Below are 19,431 nucleotides of genomic sequence, written 5' to 3'. Positions count from 1 at the left end.
TCTTAATACAGAGACACTATTGATGGCATCAAATAGATATTAATACAGAAGTTAACAGTTATCACAGCTGAACTTTCATGTAGTTTATGTACTCATAGAGGAAATAGAACTGAAATGGGAAAACAAGGCTGAGAGGGTGGTTTGTTTTTAATGCTTTTACTGCCCTCTAGGCTTGAATATGAGTACAACTGTATGGTTCTTTACAGCAGATCAGATCTGAATTTGGTTTTTAATTTTAAAGTATTTGGGGTAATATTTACAAAGGCAACATTAGTTTGGAAAACTTATGTCTCATTCTAAAAAAAATGGAGTAGGTCATTGTGAGGTAAGCCACACTAGCACCAAACCTGACTGTTGTCACCTCTTCTATCTGTTTGGTACTGCCTTTTAGAGGGTGATGTTCACCTACAAAACAAAAAACCTTGATGTCAAAGGTACTGATTGATCCGCAAGGCTTATATAGCCAAAACTCCACACCAATTCAATTAGCAGTTCCCAGATTATTCCATGTAGTCTCAAAACTACTTTGGAGTTCCACCAGAAAATCACAAATAATAAAATACATCATTGCAAGTAAGGAAAACCATAAAAATACTTACATGTTTGTGCACATCATGTCATTCAAGAAAGAAACAGATTTTAAATATGAAATGCTTGAGTCATTAGGCTGTGACTTATGCCATTAACATCTTCAGTATGATTATCTAACTATTTCAGTTTTCAAGGATTATGATCATATTGTGGCTGTTTCCTTGCATAAAGAATGTCACCACATAGCCTATGCAAGCACTAGAACATAAATCATTCTGAACACATGTATCAGCTAATGAGTTTTGGCTTGTGGCTGGAGTTGGAAAGAGATGTGTGCTTTAAATGGAAATTCAACACTGATTAAAAATTTAAATCAGATTCTTATTTCAAGAACTATTATTTAAAAACTTTGTGCACCCACAGAACAAATAAAAAACAATAAAAAACAAACCACGTTTCCTGGAACAGTTTCCCTTGGGCATGCCAAGTTACCTGGTTTTCAGGCAAACATCTTGCAAGTAGTTTTGGGACATATGATGGTGAAAACATCAGGTGCAAACTCACTTATGAAACAGTAATTATCAAGTAATCAAAGGCCTGCAGACACCAGAAATCTCTATTCATCCTTTGTCACATATGTAAATTGGATCAAGTTGTAGACGTGAAAACAGAATCCCAGCTGTGTATTTTTAAACTGCTTTAAAGCCATTTAACCCAGTCAGTTTTTTCGTTTCCTACATACTGGGCAACAGTTCATTTTAATTGCTGGCTTTAGAACAGAAACCAATACATTGGTATCCCATAACTATCCTTTCCTAACCTGCTTTGTATTTGAAGGAAAATTCTACAATACTTCAAGAGAATGCTGGTCATTTTCCTGCCTGTTTCTAAATTTTTTTTCAAGTACAGCATTTCTGTTACGTAGTAAGGTGTAGTATTGGAGATCTCACCTCTCTGAACATTTTGAAGAAACTAAAAATTCATGGAGAGAGATGATTTTGTAACTTGATTAAAACTATGTTCTTGGGTCTCCTTATCCCAAATACATGGTTTGTTGGGTGCTTTTGATAAGCTGCTCTGAACATCACAACATAAGGGAAAAATACACATCCTTGAACGCCAGCCGAGTTCAAACATAAGAGAGAGTAGACTCACTGTTAGGCAATTCATGGCACGCCATGAGAACTTGAGTTACACAGTATAACCCGAGTTAGTTGTGCATCTTAACTTAGTCTTGGGGTTAACTGGCATGGTTTAACAGGTTGTATCTTATAATTGCAGAGTAATAGCAGACAATTTATAGGCTCACATGCGTGTATGTTCATGTATAAAGTGATTATATGTGCATAGCGCCAACGAGTATCCTTACCCAAAGATGACGTAGCATCCATGACAATTTAATTATTTAATACAGTTTGTATGCAATGCAGAATTTTCTCATTTCTATGTTATTTATTTTAGGATGTTATTAGGACCATTGTACAAAGTGGTGGCATCAAGCATTTAGTAACCATGGCAACCAGTGAACACGTAATAATGCAAAATGAAGCTCTCGTTGCGCTGGCATTAATAGCGGCTTTAGAATTAGGTGAGTATCCCAGTGGTTAACTACCTGTTTCCTTCCCAGTCTGCCAAGAGACGTCATAGAGAGAGCGCTGCGCAAGTTCCTTTTGCAGTGCAGGGCAGCCTCCCACCTGCCTTTCAGTAGCACATAAGCACACAGCAGTTCATGCAGACATAGGCAGGCAGTAAGGTTATGCAGAAAACTGGAGTTTGCTGGTAAAGCAGCATCTGCTGCACCATTCTGGTAGGTGATCATATGATCTAGGAAGGCCCTTCAACATAACTCAGATTTTGGGTAAAACCCTGAAGGCCAACAGTTAAGAGTCATGCTTTAGAGTGGAGACTGTATGTATGACCTGACCACACTCCTACACTGGAATGGTTAATCCCCTTTTGAGAGGGCTTTCACTTACTTAATTAGTAAGAGCTACAGAATACACACAAGAGGTGGATACTGCCCCTGAAACGTCTTTATTAAGAGTTGCCATACGAAGGCAGAGATGATTACATGTCTTGACCTGCCTTTGTAGTAACCTCAGCTTACCAAACAAAAAGGTAAATGCCCAACAGAGGTTTTGTTTATCCTATCTGCTTGCTTCTTAACTAAGGAACATTAGTTCTATTAACTAAGGAAGCAATATTACATATTTTTGCTCATGATTTCACCTCTTGCCATCTCATACTATACGAATGCTATGTTCAACTTCCAAATCAATGCATCAGGGAATTGTTTTAATTAAAAGGAAAAATGTTCCTATTGACATGAATCATCTAACCCTTCTTTGTCTTGTCTTCAGACATTTAAAGGTTTCAAGCCCAAATTCAGTACATAATGTTTCTTAGAAAGCTACTGAGGAAGTAACTCACACTCTGATCTTGAAGTTTTTCACAGCCTTTATAATGGGCTCTGAGCTCCCTCTACCACAGAATCGGGAATTCACCATCTGTTCCAAAAGCAAATTCAGGCAATGGAAGTCTTGAAAGCTGAAATATGCTGTGTTAGCCTAAATAGCTAGAAAGGCTGATGGCTCTTCTGTTAGCTCAATGCACATTTAAGATTGGATTTTATCATTATTCTGTCATTGTCCTTTCAAGCAGTTAGGCTAATTTTACATTTCTGTAGCAAGAGCTGCGATTCCTATCATCATACCTTCTAATAAGTGCTTCAGGTTTATGCCAATAAGCTATGTACCATAGCACCACTTTCACTACTGTGAAATAAATAGCTAGCACAGAAGCATCAAAGCAAGCAGCACTTCCAGATTTATAAATTTTCACTTGTGTTTCAGTCACTGCTGAAAAGGATCTTGAAAATGCTCAGCTTGTTCAGATTCTACACAGACTGCTCTCAGACGACAGGAGTGCTCCAGAAATAAAATACAACTCCATGGTGCTGATCTGTGCCCTTATAGGATCTGGTGAGTATTCAGGAGAGGCTGCTTTCCCAGGAGATTTATGTATTTAAACTCAGATCTTTCTTTTAGCCTAAACACAGAGCATATGCAAACACACTCTGAGACTGGTTCTGTGTTCACAACAAACGTACACAGAAAAGTTCAATTTACTATAATGCTTTATTTACAGCATATATATAGTTTCAAGAAAACTCAGTTCTGGATGTTAACTGCAGAAATTAGATTCTTTGGAATGCAGCTAGCTCAAAATTTAATTGACCGGAGAGAAATGAAAGGCATTTAAAACTGTACAGTATCAGGCTGTCTTTGCAAACATGCAGATAACAAGAACTTTCTTTTCACCTGCAAGTTCTCAATAATTGATGTGATGGTTTTTTTAGATTGGTCAGTTTAGTCAAGTAAGATTTGGTGGAATTTTGCAAGGAGCCTTGTCACTTGTAGTTTTAAGTTCCTGCAAAAATGGTAGGAAGCCAATACAAATACAGGTAATATTTGCAGGGACATGTGCACACAAACAAGTACTTAGCACAGCACATAGGCTATAATCCTGATTTAGGAGGGATCCTCACACCTCACTAGGAGGAGTCCTTCCCTCTGCAGCCCTCACATGCTCAGCCCACCAGGTGCAACTGTTCATGGTTGCTTTGAAAGATGAGCAGGACATGCTCCAACACATGTCAGTGCTGAGTACTGTAAACTCTCCTGAGCTAACCCTCTGCTAGAGGTCAGACTGTTTGAAAGATGGTGTAGCAGGCTATGGTTTGATATTGCAACTTCCCACCTGTGTGTGGGCAACAACAAAAAAAAAAAGCCACAAAACCAAAAACCACCACCACCACAAAACACAAAACCACAACAAAACAAAAATGAGCTAGGTGTCATGGGGAAATTTGATTTCCAGCTGAGGTTTCAAGAAGGGGCTATGTTTCTTTCATTCAGTTCTTTAAGAAGTATTTACTCTATGGAAAGAAAACAAATTTCATTCCCTAAAGGTTTCAAAATTTACAAACAACTAAGATGACATAGAACTGGATTAAGTACAGAAAGGTGGAAACTCAGAGCCTGTCTGCACATGACTTGCCAGCTGTTAAAACATTTGAAGGTTCTCCAGAGATGAGTTTACAGCAATTCAATTGTTATTAAAAATTATCATAGCTAAGTGTGCGCTGTGTCTGTACACCAAGCTGCCTTTTTTTTTTTTTTCTTAGTTTAGCACGCCTACTGTAACTCTGGTGACCTGTAAATCCATGTGAGTGAATGCTGTATTAACTGCCACCTTAAAGGAACAAATATTTTTTAGAGCACTATATACATCTCAGTGTACAAAGATTGCACTTAAAATTTGCTAATGAGCTTCAGCCCCCAGTAGGCATTCACTGTAATGTTAAGACATAATTCAGTTGTTACTCACAACCTTCTTGCGCCATTTTGTGCTTGGGATTATCCATCCATTTTAGAGCAGAAGCCTTTCTAGAGAGGTTCCCCCTCAGCCTCACTGTGATGTTCTTGTGCTTATTCCCACTGCTTCCAACCAAAATAATCATCCTCAGAAATTCTGCCTGACATTTGCATTTTCCCTTCCCTGAGTCTTGTCACTTGCAAGATTAACAGTTACTTAAAGTCAAATACCTGTCTCTCTATTCCACCAAAGTAAGTAGCAGTTTTGTCTTAGGGTGTTTTTTTAGGGTTATCCAACTGGCAGAGTTCCATCTGCCACCGTACTAGAAGCTTTGCCTAGTCGGGAGCCCCCTCCCAGGCTCACAGGGAACAGAGAGCATGTTCATGCAATACGCAGCTGTAAAGGTAAGGCTCAGCGCTTGGCTGACCCAGTGTTCAGCCCTGCTTCCTGATGAACAGACCATGTAAAATCAGTGAGTACATGAGAGTAACAACTGAACAACCCTGGTATTAACTTCTAACTTTTTTTTTTTTTTAACCAGTGAGGGGCAGGATCAAAGATCCAAGTCAGCTTTTTACACATGAAGATACATCTCTCTCCTGGCTCTGTTGCCTCTAACTTATTTTCACCACTGTCTCCACAGAGTGAGCATTTATATTTACATGTTTCCATATTTTACTGTAAACAGACCTGTGTAGTCATTTGAAAGTAATTGACCACAGTATAGTTCCATAAAAAACTAGAAGCGGTTGCACTGGTTTCATTAATTCTCCAGTGACTGCTGCTGTTACTATCTTTTGTTACAGGGCATCGCATTGAATTTGATATTGCCAACAGCTGTGTGCTAAGCAGTAAATAGATATATATTTATATGTGATCTTTTCCATCTGGAAGTTGCTCTTGCAACTGAGTGAATAGATGGAAAGAGGGAAAAATGAGGACAATGGAAAATGGAAACATGTAATATAGAGAATCAGCAAAAGCAGAGCATTCATAGCTGGCACAGTCATTTCTGTGTGTGACCATCTCCAGGCTCACAGGAACCTGGATGTTAAGCAGAACTATTCAGCCACTGTAAAGCACAGCAAATTCCTGAAATTCAGTTCTCTTAACACCTGCTTAAACATGATGCAGGAAGGAGAAAGAGAGCAGCAAGTGCTTACACAGCATAAGCACCCCAACAGCTTCACTGGTGGTGCTCGCTATAGAGAAGTTCCCAGGTGCACAGCAGTGTGAGAGTTCCCAGCTCTTACATGGTATGGGTTAAACTGCAAGAAAACTGAAAACATGTGAACAAGAAAATAGGTAGGAAGGGAAACAAATGTCCAAGTTTTCTATTAGAAAAAAGTAAATGTGCACAGCATACAGCATAGCTCTCTGAAACAGATGGTTGGGATTTCTCTTTGGAAGCTCAGGGATTAGCCCCCCGGCAGCACCTGGGAAGCAAAAATATATAGTATTTGTTGCTGAGTGGGAGTTCACTAAGGTGGCCGGAACAGAGCATAAAACAAAACCAGCTGCTTTGGGTCTCAGCTGTGAGATGTCTAGAGTACAGGGCTTCAAGAAAACTTTTTTTTTTTCTTAAATTGTTCAATTTTATGGGTTGTTCCCAACCTGTACTTATTAATACAAAGTACAGCACAATCCAGGATTGCAATCATGAAAGTGTCTGTTTGAGTAAAACATAAGCGCTGCACACCTATGCACAGCATTGGGCAACACACCATGTGTTGTATTTGCTTTAACTTCAGAGCTGAACTGTAAATGTACAGCTAACAGTGACCAAGTGGTGACACATCCATTAAAGAACCATCTCACCCACTTCACACCCCCACACAACCAACCAGAGCTGATCCGATGCAGACAGATGACATAGTGGACCTTTCAAGGCAAGCTCACTTCATCAGGCTAGTTGTAACAAAGCAGAAAAAACTTTTCACTAAAAACACTTCCTAAACCTCTGTTTTGGAAGGCAGTCCAGGTGGGTTTTTCTATACTGCTATGCACCAGCTTCATCATTCATCTCTACCTGAAATCTGTGGAGTCTCTGCATGCCCCAGGCCCTGGAGAGCTTTCTTTCCATCCTCAAAAGAGATTCAAAGTAGTAAACAAAAAGGTTATGTGTACACACACATTTGTGTGCTTATGTGTGTGCAGGGTTCAGTAGGAAAGTTTCTCACATGTGCCAAGCTTTTCTGTTCCTTTGCCTCTCTCATACAAAGCACCGTTTCTTTTACTATTTCTTTTTCCAGAATCTCTCCAAAAGGAAGTGCAGAGCATGGCGTTTCTAGAAGTCGTATCAAAACTCCGCAGCCATGAGAACAAAACTGTTGCCCAGCAGGCCTCGCTAACAGAGCAGAGACTTGCCGTAGAAAGCTGAGGAAGGTCTTGTTTCCAACGCATCCCATCACAGATTTCACCTTTGTCCTCCGTCCTGCTGCCGCTCCTGCTATGTTTTCCACTGTATCACTTGTGCATGCGTGTAATGTTCCCACACGAATCGATGAACTGCTGTAGGTACCCGTCCAAAAAGGTTTCTACAAATTCATAGGTGGTGTTAACATGAACCTGTCTCCACCCGTAACTGTTCTACTTGTATTCTTGTTGCTTGGGCCACATAGTAGAATGTGCATGTTGTAGTCCTATGATGATGTAGAAGTGGTACTACACAATGACTCTTTCCTCACGCCCCCTAACTGCATAACAATGTACTACTAAATTAGGGACAATACAAGTTGCAGCAAGTCCAGACTAGTGTGCTGACTATAGGATTAAGTAGTAAATCTAGCTCCATTTTTGGTGCTTTGGAGATTCAGGTTTGAATGCAATGTACTGCTGCTCATTCACTGGTCTTGCCTATTAATGTCAAACTTGCGGTACCTAGAGATAACAAATAAAAAATTCAGTGCTCTCACTTTATCCTGTGGTTTGTCCTTTTTTGTAATAACATGCTGAAGCCGCGACTGCACCACCATGCACTGGCAAGGAGCCCTTTTCGTTCCTGGCTCTGGCCCCAATGCAATCACTGCCTTTCAGTTGAGCAAACACAAAAGGAAACTATTCCAACCACTTTCACTGCGTGTGCTCACACAGAGGCACTGTGTGGTTTAACAATAAGGTGTTTTAACAGGAATACACTAATACAGTCCTTATCCCATAAGGCCATGTGGGTATGAGCGCTCTTGGGCTTGCCTGGGATTGGGGTTTTGTTTGTTGGGGGTTTTTTGTAGATTAATTTTTAAAGGCATATCTTGCAGCAAATTTTCAACAGAACCCCATTGAGAAGTGCAGCATGCAAGAGTTCTTTTTTCTTCTTTCCTAGGTAAAGGAGTCAGGAAGCTGCCAGGTTAAGCATCTTCTCTCACAACTGCTCTTGGTAGGTTCGTAACATGCCAGCAAGCAAACCAGCAGACAACTCTTTGACAAAACCAGGAACAGTTGGGATAGCAGTTTCCAGCAAGCCAGCACATGTCAGTTTTGACTGTGCGATACACTGTCTAGCTTGATCAAGCCCACAATGCACAAAGATCGTAAGATCTATAACATTTCAATGTGAATACAGCACTCCCAGTGCTGAAGTGCCAGCCTTGGAAGTATCGGGCTCCTTTTTTTTATCAGCAGAGGCAGCAAACCCAGAGGCCAGGCCTACCACATGGTTGCAAAAACACTGCTTTTGACCTTCTCAAATTCACTTCCCAGCTCTCCATGAAACCACTGGCTATCCTATAGACACTATGATCAGAAGATGCTGGTTGTGATGGGAAAGGGACTATGTAAACACGCTGGGTATGAAGAGAAACTTGCCTCAAATACTCAGTTTTAGCTTTGAGACTGTACCAAAACTCAGCAGATGCTACAGGAGTATTAACAGCAGAGATTCCATGCCCATTTAATCCAGCACCAGAAACACAGGAAAAAACTCTAATGCTGAACTGTACAACAGCCTCTTATTTAAAAAAAAAAAACAGCATTCAAAAGACATTTGCTAGTAATAGCGCAATAAAGCCACTGACAGAGTGTAGAGCTGTGAACATCGACCAGAACCCCGTGCCACCAGGCTCCAGGAAACACAGAACCTCTGCACTGCTGAACGTGACCAGTATGTTTACAGCCACAGTTCATAGTGGACCCATGTGAGCCCAAGTGTTCTCAGGCATAGAAATAATTTCCATTAATTTACACAGATCCCAAAATACATTTGAGAAGAGTTATCAGTGACTTACCTGGTTCTAGAAAGAGACTACTCCTTTCGACAACAGTATAAACTGCCAATGCTCACACAAGCTGATCGTAACCAACAAAGTTGTGACACCAATGAAATTCCCATTCACCTAGTTGTTAAACTGGACCTGAGGTTAAGCATTAGCCGTATCCTTATCACTGAATTTTTAGTAAGGATACCACTGCCACAGCAAGCACAAAGGCCAACACTGATAACCTACTTTCAGATGATTTCCCTGGATGGAGTATCAAGTCGCTTACATCTCTAGATAAAATCTGTGCTAAGCCTATACACAGAAGGAACACCTGCAGCAGGGCAAAGATAGGTGTACGTTGCAGTAGAAGGAAGTAATTGAAGAGACTGTATCCACCCTCACAAATGCTGTGCTGTTCGGAGGCTTGCTACAGCCTGCAGGTCATTTCTATGTAGCTGGTAAATCATTTATCCTCTGAGCCTCTTTTAATAAAAGAAATGGGATCTAAGGACATTACTATTGTTTGCATTTCACTACTTACTTGACTGAAGTCAACTGAATTGAAATTGCTGACAATGGTTCTGATTAGATTTTTAGTGGGTAGATGACATTTAAGCAAAGCTTGACATCTGTTGCTCAGGCTATTTCTCTGATGGTGAGGTAGGACACATCAGGCCTTTTCACTTGTCTGCTGCCACAGTACACCAAACTAAAATGATCACTGCTGCCACACCGCACAGGGCAGGTGGTACCTGCCTGGTGTGTTAGGTTTGGCTGCATCTGTACGAATTTTGCAAGACTTTGCATCACACCAACCAGGAAGATTAAAAGCCTACATGTTTTGACATTTCACAGTGTGGAAATACAAGGAGAAGTTTCCTTTGGGTAAAGCACAACCCCCAACAATAAGGGCCTTGGATCCAGAGGACCCATTGCTCAAATGACACCATAAGACCAGAAAAGGTAATTTGTTTCAGAAGTCCTAGAAATGGTAACCAGCCACAACTTCAAGGAACAGTGTGCAAGTCTGTTAAGAGTTAGACAGAATGCAGGTAGCCACTCCTAGTCTCTCCCTCCATCACGAAAATAGCTTATACAAGTGTGTCACATCTGTTGCATGTTATAAAGATTTAGAGCAATGTCCCTGACTTTGCTTCTTTTTGGATGAATTTTGTTCTTCTCTTCCCTGCCCCTGCCCCCAGGCCTCAATATTTGTATTCTTATTTTGCCAAGTCATTTCCATACATTCTAAAAATGTATATTAAGCAAAAGGCATTGGACTTCAATTTGCAGATTAAGACATGCTTCCTAAATCAGTCATGGTGGTGTTTTGTGGAGAAAACTATAGGTTTGAGGTATTGAATTGTACTAGCTTGCTCTCAGTGTTTTTTAAATACTAAAATCCTGGGCTTTCTCCTCTGTCTAAGCAAGCACAAGACACCATTACCCATTTTTATCTGCACAATAAAATAAGCCAGCTTTCACTACTTCTGTTTAAGGATGTGTTGCACCTAGAAAAGATAAATTCTCACCTCCCTTTACAAAAGTTTAATTGTTATGACAAACCCCCTTTGTACTACTCCCTGCAAAGCAGCAACTTCTGAACAGTTCAGGGTCACTAAAATGATGATGAGGAGAGCTCCAACAGTTGTACTAAGCAGCAGCCACAGCAGTCTGAGGAACACCAACGACCTGTCAGAAAGAAGCAGAGCATGTTCGTTAGCCAGAGACTTCAACAACAGTTGACAGTAGGTATGGGATTACCTCCTGGGGATGTGCTCTTCACATATTAGCTTATTCATTTAAGGGCAGCCACTGGCAGTGTGATAATGTGTTTTGCAACTTAATTAGAACACGATATTCTACACTGTATATAAGAGACTTGGGAATTTATTTCCTCTATTAGTTTCTGGGAGGGCAGGCATAGTGTATTCTCCTAGGGAATTTTGCATGAATGTACCTTTGTCCTGTTAATTTTACATACTACATCAAGAGTACACATTCACAACATCATATTTCACGCAATTTTATTTATAAAATTGTAATTATCTAACAAATTGCATATAAAATGATTTACTTCAAGTAAATACAGAATACTGCACAACTATTAAAACTATTGTATTGTCCATAAGTGTATTAAAACATTCCTAAAAAATGCCTCTATTAAAAAAACAAAACCCAAGAACACAAGTAGCATGATCAAGACCACTTTCAATAGCTTAAAAAGAATTACCAGGAAGTTGCATTAACTTCCTAAGTAGACTCCAGTTACATCCATTGAGATCAGCATGTGATACAATACCACAGTCTAATGCTAAAGATGACAAGTAATACATTATGCACCTGATCTATGCTTTTCTCCTAGACTGAAGGTAACCAGTCCAAAACCAGAAAGCTAAAGCTCAAGTCAAACTCTATTGGGCATGCAGTTCTGTTATAGCAATACTTTCCATCAGTAAGTGTAGTTGGCTTTTACAATCAATTTTACATCTGATAAAAAAAAAAGGAACACCAGAGAATACATTCGTATAAAAAAGGAATGATACACAAAGGGTAAATATCGACATCTTGCTGTACACCTCAGGATGAACCAGAGAGATTCAGTTGGAACTGATCTGGAATATACAGGTCCGAGTCAAAAAACCCAAATCCCAATCTCCCTAGAGCTCAAGGTAGTATCAGGTCCATCCCTACTATGTACACAGCATGAACATGAACACACATACGGATGGAGCTTTTTATTAGCACATATATTGCCAAAACACAAAAAGACAGCTAGCAGCGCTGCCTGGTACACACTAGTAGTCACCACACTTATTTCTATGCTGCACGTTAAGTGAGACAGATCTTTTTTTTGTGGGGTGTGTCATGTCCCCCCCACCATGTGGTACATTTTGGTAGCAAATAGATCCAACAGGGCAGGTTTAGTCTGTTTGCTTTAGACAGTTTCATGACCAGTTGCAGATATCTGAAAAAAATCCAAAGAGAAAACAAAAATGGGAGGGAGGAACTGGAACCTTCAGCAGTGCCTGACACCTGTTGAGAACTAGTCTCCCTGCCAGGGATTTGCAGAACTGCCATTCCAATGCATCCAAAAGTCACACACAGCAAGGCAAACAGAATGAAAAATTCACGAGAGTTTCTCTTGTAACCAACGTTGTTAATCAGAATCAATTTTACCAAGGGCATCTCTAAAGTAGTAAAAAAAGATTAACGTCCAGGACTGTTCTTATAGCACCATATTTAGTCCCGCCATAAGTGACGGCAACCTCTCGTAACTGCCAGGGGTGCTGACACCGACCCTCCGTCTGACTGGCTGGCACTGTTCTAAAGCCCCGTGGCAAGGGGGGAAGGCAAGGGATGCCCTACTCCTGGCCAGGGCCCGAATGGCCACTCAGGCCTCCCCCCGGCCCCCCCGGCTGGCCAGCCTCCCACCGGGGTGCCTTGCAGGGCAGTAACAGACACTTCCAAGGTGAACAGCAGTCATGTGCAAGAATCATTTAATCTGCATGCTGCTATTTACATTGCAAACACTATTTACACACTAGAACTACAATTAGCGTCTCAAAGGGGAGAGAAGGCGGCTTTCAGGACAGACAGGGTACACACTTGAGCAAGCATCTCCACAGCTCCAGACTCTAAGGGGCACAATCAAAATCACGGATTTTGAAGCAAAGAGATCCTACTGCTGCTGAAATAATCACACAGAGACAAAGCAAACGTTTGTCTATTAGGCTATTAAAAAAAAAAAAAAAAAAAAAAAAGGAAGGATATCAGACAGCAGAAAGGCCTGTGAATACAGAGAGTGTTTAGAAAGCAGAGGAGCAAGGACTGCGCTGGCCTTTGGCAAGGGCTCAGTGGGGAATCTGGAAACTGCTCTAAACCCCAGGCGACTGCTGAAGTGACCGAAGTTCTTGTTAGCAATGCCACCATCCCATAAGGGCCATAAGCCTGACAACAAATTTCTGAACACCTACTGCACATTAAAGATAATTATGAGCAACCTCTGAACTCACACCTAGGCTAGCTAGAAACTGCCAAGAAGTCAGACCACCTACCACATCTTATTGCTTTAGAAAATGAGCCCATGTAGCCGGTGGTTGTGCTTTAGTTGCGGCTCACCTGAAGTTTTCACAAAGTCTTCTGGAAGAAAGCTTGCTTGCATTTGGCAGGCTCGGACAATAATAGATTGATTTCCAAGGCCTCCCACAAGCTTTCCAAACTGGATACCTAAGCTGCTGAGTAGCTGCTGATGGGGTATTTCTAGGACACCTTACCCAATCTGTAGACAAAATATATGGGATTTAAATGTGCAATATAGACAACTATCCTAAACATTCAGTATGCATCCATCAAACAACTGCAAAAATGAGCAAAATAAGAGCATCTCTTGGGAGCAGGGAAGCAGGGAGCATCCACATCTGCAATAATAAAGACAAGCTCTAGAAAAATAAGTTATTTAGTGGTTTTTGTAAGAACAGTCAGTCATTCTGGGACTCAGCAGAAGTGTTGCACATTTGCGTGTACATGTGCTAGTGAGAACAAGAATTGCTCACCTCAGAGCATTTACCTTCCTATCACTCTGACACTGCCAACACCACATCCAGCAGACTGGAACTCAGACCACAGCATGACAAGACAGAAGGCAAATACAGTACAACTGCAGAAATTGAAGTAGAAGAATGAAGCTGTCTTCAGAAGCCCACAGCAGCAACAGCAGTATTCAAGATCAGTGGCAACACGGAATGCTTCTGTAATGTAGCCTTTTCTTTCTTTTTCTCCAAACCATAGCACTGGGTCACAATCAAGGCCCTGGGGTGAAGTGTTTACTTGCTCAACCATGGTTCCCTGATTTCTCCCCACACCATTTTGTCTTAGTGCAGCAACACTGGTCCTGATGATCTGTCTGTCCTGTTGCTATCAGGCAAAACAGTGTGTCCTTTTGGGGGGAAACAAACACCAGTAGCTCCTCAAGTTGAGGAGTGGCTAAGAAAAACATAACACTGTGGTGAGGTGGAACCAACTTTATTAAGGACAGTGAATTATAATTGCTTTCAAAGGCTTTAAAAAAAATAAATTACTCTGAGTTGTGGCTGGCCTTTAACAGCAGATACCAAAGGATATGGAGGCTGCCTGATTCAGAGCCAGTCAGTGGGAGTTAACCAGAAGAGCATGAGGCAATGCTCAAAGACAGGAGGACAACAGGACTGAGGCAACTGCAGAGCACCAGTGTGTGCCTACCGCCAGCCTTCAGATGAGGGAAAAAAAACCCCATGGCCAACTAAAGCACAGAAAGGCAAAATGTGCAAGGGTACATATACTCCACATGTTTAAGAGTCATAGGACTAAAAGGACCTTAGTAAGTCATCAGACCAGCCTTCTACCAATCCTCTGGAGCAGGGAAGCTTTGAAAGCAATGCATTCATCTCTCCTACTCCACATACTTCATTTTAGGAAATTCATCTCAGAAAGATGCTATGCTGTTACAAAGAGGTGCTACACACCCTTTGCCACTGTCTGACCAAAGCAGGAGCCAAGACCTCACAGCTTTCAGGACTGGTTCTGCAGATACTGAGAAGGGTCATAGAACAAGCTAAATTTACACAAAGTGCAATAAAATTACCCAAGCCATGGTCAGGTTTGTAAGTTCACTATTATTAGTGAAGAAGAATGAATCAAAAACTCTAAGCTGGATGGAGTCTGATCTAATTCTTCTTCCACTATTTGTGCTTTATTCCAAATTCTACTCTTTTGTACAATTCAAAAGAGTCTGTATTGGCTGATTCTAATACGCGCTTCTATTTTAAAACTTGTATTCCATTGCTTCAAGAAAGCTTTTTGTTGCATTTAGAGCAACAAAGAGAGACATATCTCCATAGCAAGGATTTGTTCACTGGAGGTAAGCATTTAATCTGGCAAAAGCTGTTCTCTCCAACTTCCAAGGGAATGGGATATGATCTTTCCATAATCACATGCATTTACCAATAAATAAGTTTGGATTAGACTGTATTAAAACATATGCACAGATTTGAAGCACTGGAGTGTCACAGATTCTTAACTCCACAGTTCATGCAAGTAAAAAGAAGGAAAAAAAAAAAAAAAAACCCGACCAAAGCCTCAGCTAGGAACAGACCAAGGAATTATCTTAAAAGAAGTTTTGCACAAGTATATCGAAGCACTAATATTAGTGAGATCCCTAAATACATTAGGTTACACCAAATTCCAGAGAAAAACGATTTAGCCGTATCACATACACATGTTTTGATTTTTAAGTTAATATATATTTCATTCTTTGAATAATATTATTCACTTGGACCCAACATCCACACTGCTTTCATACATTTATACAGTTATATCCCATCCTTGCCTTAAGAGACTGATGTTCTAAGGTATGGCAGCAACCAAACGCTCAATAACCCTTGTTTGTCAAATACAAAACTCCTTTCCCTTCATACAAGGGTGGAGAATGAAGAAAGATGTTGATAAAATTAGGCAATTTTCCCTGTTGAGCTTGCTGATTCCAACCTCAAAGTACCACAAGGAGACAGTTGGAAGCTTGCGTAAAAAATATTTTCCCTTGTTTTAAAAACAATTTCTTTTACTGTACAATAGATGCATAGAAAGTTGCTTCCTGCTTGATGGGTTTAGGTCTGTAGCTATGTTTAGCTGTGAAAACAAGAAGATTGTTCCTTTAGGGAGTGGTGAGGAGAGAGACCATCTCAGGAATATTTGGCAGCTATCACAGAGCTCATGACACGAAGAATAAACAGCATATCCACAGACTACAATGATGCAACTCTGTCCCACTGAATACACCAATTTAAAAAAAGTGTCCACTTGTAACTCAGGATCAAGAATACAGTAGAGATTCACAGCTCAACAGCTTTCAAACTTGTGGTTTTAAAGAAAAAAAATGTCAGTGAGCAGCAGATTTTAAATAGCCCACTCTTCTCTCCCCCACCCCAAAGAAACACCAGTTCACTGCAATGTCAGGAACTTAGACTTGAGACTACTTGGGAGAGAAGGCTTCCCTGTCACCCATGTCCATACAGCTTGGTGTCGGAGTGACACACTGGAGGTTTCAGAGGGTTTCGGTTGTCCAGTGTCTTGCTGTGGTTACTTCAGCAGTTTTACCAGCTGGCTCTGACAGCCTCAATGTCACTAACCAAATTCTGGGCTAAGCATATCCCAAATATCTGGAAGAGACAACAGTTTATTATTTGGAGCATCAGACAACTCTTTCCACACAGGCAAACTCCTTAGGTTATATAGAACTTTGATATGAAAACAAGCATCAGAAAGCTAGAAATCAAATTAACAGTAAGTGTTGGAAGAAGGAAGGATATCGAAAATCTCATGTAACCCCAGTATTTTTATAGTGCACTGGATTCTGGGAAATCGAGCAGTTCTAGACTTGCTTCACAAAAGCAACTGTAAAAGCTTTTTGCTGTCCATTTAAGTGCCATCAGAAACTGTAGGTCTGTACAGGCTTAAAAATCTCTACCTAATCTGTTTAACAGAGTGTTAATTCTGACCTGCAGATAGTTGAAAAGAAAAAATGCATCCCTCCAGATAGAAATTAAACACTCAACACAGAGAAAGCCTCATGCATTTAGCTCCCATCACTAAAACCTATGGGTGTTATACTTCTAAGTGCAGCTGACAGTGTATTTCAATTTCTCATATATAGTTCCCACCCTTGTATTTATGGGTTCTTCTGCATAACTCATTGCAGTGAACGTGATGTTTACCTGCAGTAATGCTATCCCAATGAATATACCGGCAACTATGGTAAGATTGTCCTGCAACCATTTCTCAAACTGAGGGACGCAGCCTTTAGTGTAGATAACAATCTGCTGATCAACTTCCTGCCAAGGAGAAGAGGGAAGAAAACAGACAATTATATTCAACTGTCCCGTCAGCAGAAGAACCTGCTCTTGCAAGAAGGATTCAGATCCTTAATATACCACATTAAAAAAAAAACAAAACGCTTACTGGTTTTTGCCTTGCATCGTAGCCACACTGAGTATTAATAACATCTTCCTAGGAGAGAGACAGAAGAGAGGCAATCAGTGCAATGTCTCCCAAACACCCTCTCTCAGCTCCACAGAGTTAGTCTGGAAAGTAGTAAGACAATCACCCTAACTTTGATTACCATACTGCTTTTTAAAAACCCCTTCCTCTTCCATTCAGTGCTATGAGTTACCTGCATCAAACTAAAGCACATCAAAAAATATTTCCTGCTCTCAGGTCAGTAAGCTGGGGAAACTGGCCCTCCACCTGGGTGAAGTCCATGTTTCAGATGAATCATAGAATCATTTAGGTTGGAAAAGACCTTTCAGATCAAGTCCGATCATTAACCAAGGACTGCCAAGTCCATTACTAAAGCATGTCCCTCAGCACCACATCTAAGTGTTTTTAAACACTTCCAAGGACAGTGATTTCACCATCTCCCTGGGCAGCCTGTTCCAATGCTTGACCACCCAGTGTGTGAAGTTTTTCCTAATATCCAATCTAAACCTCCTCTGGCACAACCTGAGGCTGTTTCCTCTTGTTCTGTTGCTTCTTATTTGGGAGAAGAGACCTACCCCCACCTTGCTACACCCTCCTTTCAGGCAGCTGTAGAGAGCAATAAGGTCCCCCCTGAGCCTCCTCCCTACAGACTAAACCACCCCAGTTCCCTCAGCTGCTCCTCGTAAGACTTGTGCTCCACACCCTTCACCAGCTTCGTTGCCCTTCTCAAGCATTCAGAAATCAAAGTAAGGGGATTAAGGAACACCTATTTTAACTAAAAGAACCTTCTGCTAAAAAAGTTTTGCCCATACAGAAAAATATGCCAACACTACTTTTCAGGGTCAGTCTGTGCAGCATGAAGAAGTGAGAAGGGGTAGTTCTGTTGCCGAAGCAGCAAGTTCTTACTGAGGATGTCTGTAGAAATACAAACAGTACCTAGTCCCTTCCCAAGAACTAGGGAGGAAAAAAAGTAATGGGGTAATGAGTAGTTACTGCCTGTTCTTTCTTACAGGAGCTTGATACCAATGGGAAAGGACATGGGTTTTTTTCCTCCTACTGCCTCTGTTTTAGTACTCCCAAAGCACAGCTAATAAAATGGTCTAGAGCAGACTCTTCCCAGCGAACAAGTGCTCCCACTGGAAGCTGAAGCTACATTTACTCTGTATACAGAGTTATTGCAGGACAATAAAATGAAGCAACTACTTTTGGTGTCAGCCACACTGGCAGCAAAATACTAAGTTACTGGCTCATATAACATTGAGCAGAAGGAGGAACTACTCAAGGAAGTGAGAAAACCAGCCAATTTTAGCTAGGTGTACTGAATACCACAATTTAATCAAGTTATGGGAAGTGAGAAAGGCAGCCAGCAGAGAAATAAATTTTTAAAAGCAGCCATATGGAAAAAGGTATCTCCTATCAGCAGTTAAAGCTCCTCTAAGCATTTCCTCACTTTGCAGGAAGTACATCAACAGGCTGCATCCTATCAGTTGCCCAAGTTGGATTCCCTCAATGGACCTTTAAGTTCTGAGCAATTTGTATTATTTAATGAGATTAATATTTCTGTTACAGGATCTAAAATATAAGTGCTACACACTTTCAAGGCTGTAAAAGCAGGTAAGATTGCAACAGAGGTATTTTTAGCTTTCTTCTTTGTACTGAATGCCTAATCAGTGTCTTCTGCCTTTAGCCTTGGAATTTGTTAACCTAAAGAAATTGTGAAGAATGAAATGGAAATAAATCAACTTTTGTAGGCCTTGCCTGTACAGGAACTTGGAACATTTCAACCTGCTAAACTACAGCAAGGTGAACCATAGAAGTCCAAATCCATTTTAAAGGAGACTTATTTTGGCCTATCTTAAACTTACCACTTCCTGATTCAAGCTAAACTAGAAGCCCTGTTCAATAAAGCAGACACATAACTTTTTGCATCCTAATTGCAAAAAACGCAGTCTAACACTGCATCCTAATTCCAAAAGGAATAAATTTGCTTTCCCATAGAATAAACTTGTTTATCACTACAACTGAATCAGTCACAGCTTGGTTACAATTATATCCATGACTTCTAATATTTTCAGAAATGCTATTTTTAGTCTTTATTTTAAAGGCAATTAAGCATGTTGCTTACCTAAAATTAGTAAGAATGAGACTTATCTTTACATTTCTGGTTGCTGCATCACCCCCTAAGAAACTACATAACCATATACACACAAAGACAGAGAGATAACTTTAGCATGGATTATGTATTTATAGGATTACCTTGTACCGCTGTCACTGGTTTGGTTTTATAACAACCACATTTTTAAAACCGGGTTGT

General features: G+C 40.6%; 2 protein-coding genes across 12 annotated transcripts in view; one reads left to right on the top strand and one right to left on the bottom strand.

Moving 5' to 3' along the window:
- Window positions 1–7,827, top strand: part of RAP1GDS1 (Rap1 GTPase-GDP dissociation stimulator 1) — a 101,471-nt gene extending 93,644 nt beyond the window's left edge. For all 11 annotated transcript variants that reach the window (XM_080369016.1, XM_080369010.1, XM_080369014.1 and 8 more), the window contains 3 exons: window positions 1,993–2,119; window positions 3,384–3,512; window positions 7,161–7,827. In XM_080369016.1, the coding sequence (XP_080225142.1) occupies window positions 1,993–2,119; window positions 3,384–3,512; window positions 7,161–7,288 (384 nt within the window). In that variant the 3' untranslated portion in view covers window positions 7,289–7,827. The remainder of the gene's footprint in view (window positions 1–1,992; window positions 2,120–3,383; window positions 3,513–7,160) is intronic.
- A 3,287-nt stretch (window positions 7,828–11,114) lies between these two features.
- TSPAN5 (tetraspanin 5) overlaps window positions 11,115–19,431 on the bottom strand; it is an 89,266-nt gene continuing 80,949 nt past the window's right edge. The window contains exons 6-8 of the mRNA XM_080369244.1: window positions 17,100–17,147; window positions 16,856–16,972; window positions 11,115–16,300 (exon numbers count right to left, since the gene is read on the bottom strand). Of these exons, the coding sequence (XP_080225370.1) occupies window positions 16,235–16,300; window positions 16,856–16,972; window positions 17,100–17,147 (231 nt within the window). The 3' untranslated portion in view covers window positions 11,115–16,234. The remainder of the gene's footprint in view (window positions 16,301–16,855; window positions 16,973–17,099; window positions 17,148–19,431) is intronic.

The sequence above is a fragment of the Falco punctatus genome (assembly GCF_963210335.1).
Source record: "Falco punctatus genome assembly, chromosome: 1".
In the NCBI taxonomy this organism is placed as follows: Eukaryota; Metazoa; Chordata; class Aves; order Falconiformes; family Falconidae; genus Falco; species Falco punctatus.
Note: the sequence above shows the minus strand (reverse complement) of the source record. Positions and strands in the feature narration are given on the sequence as shown.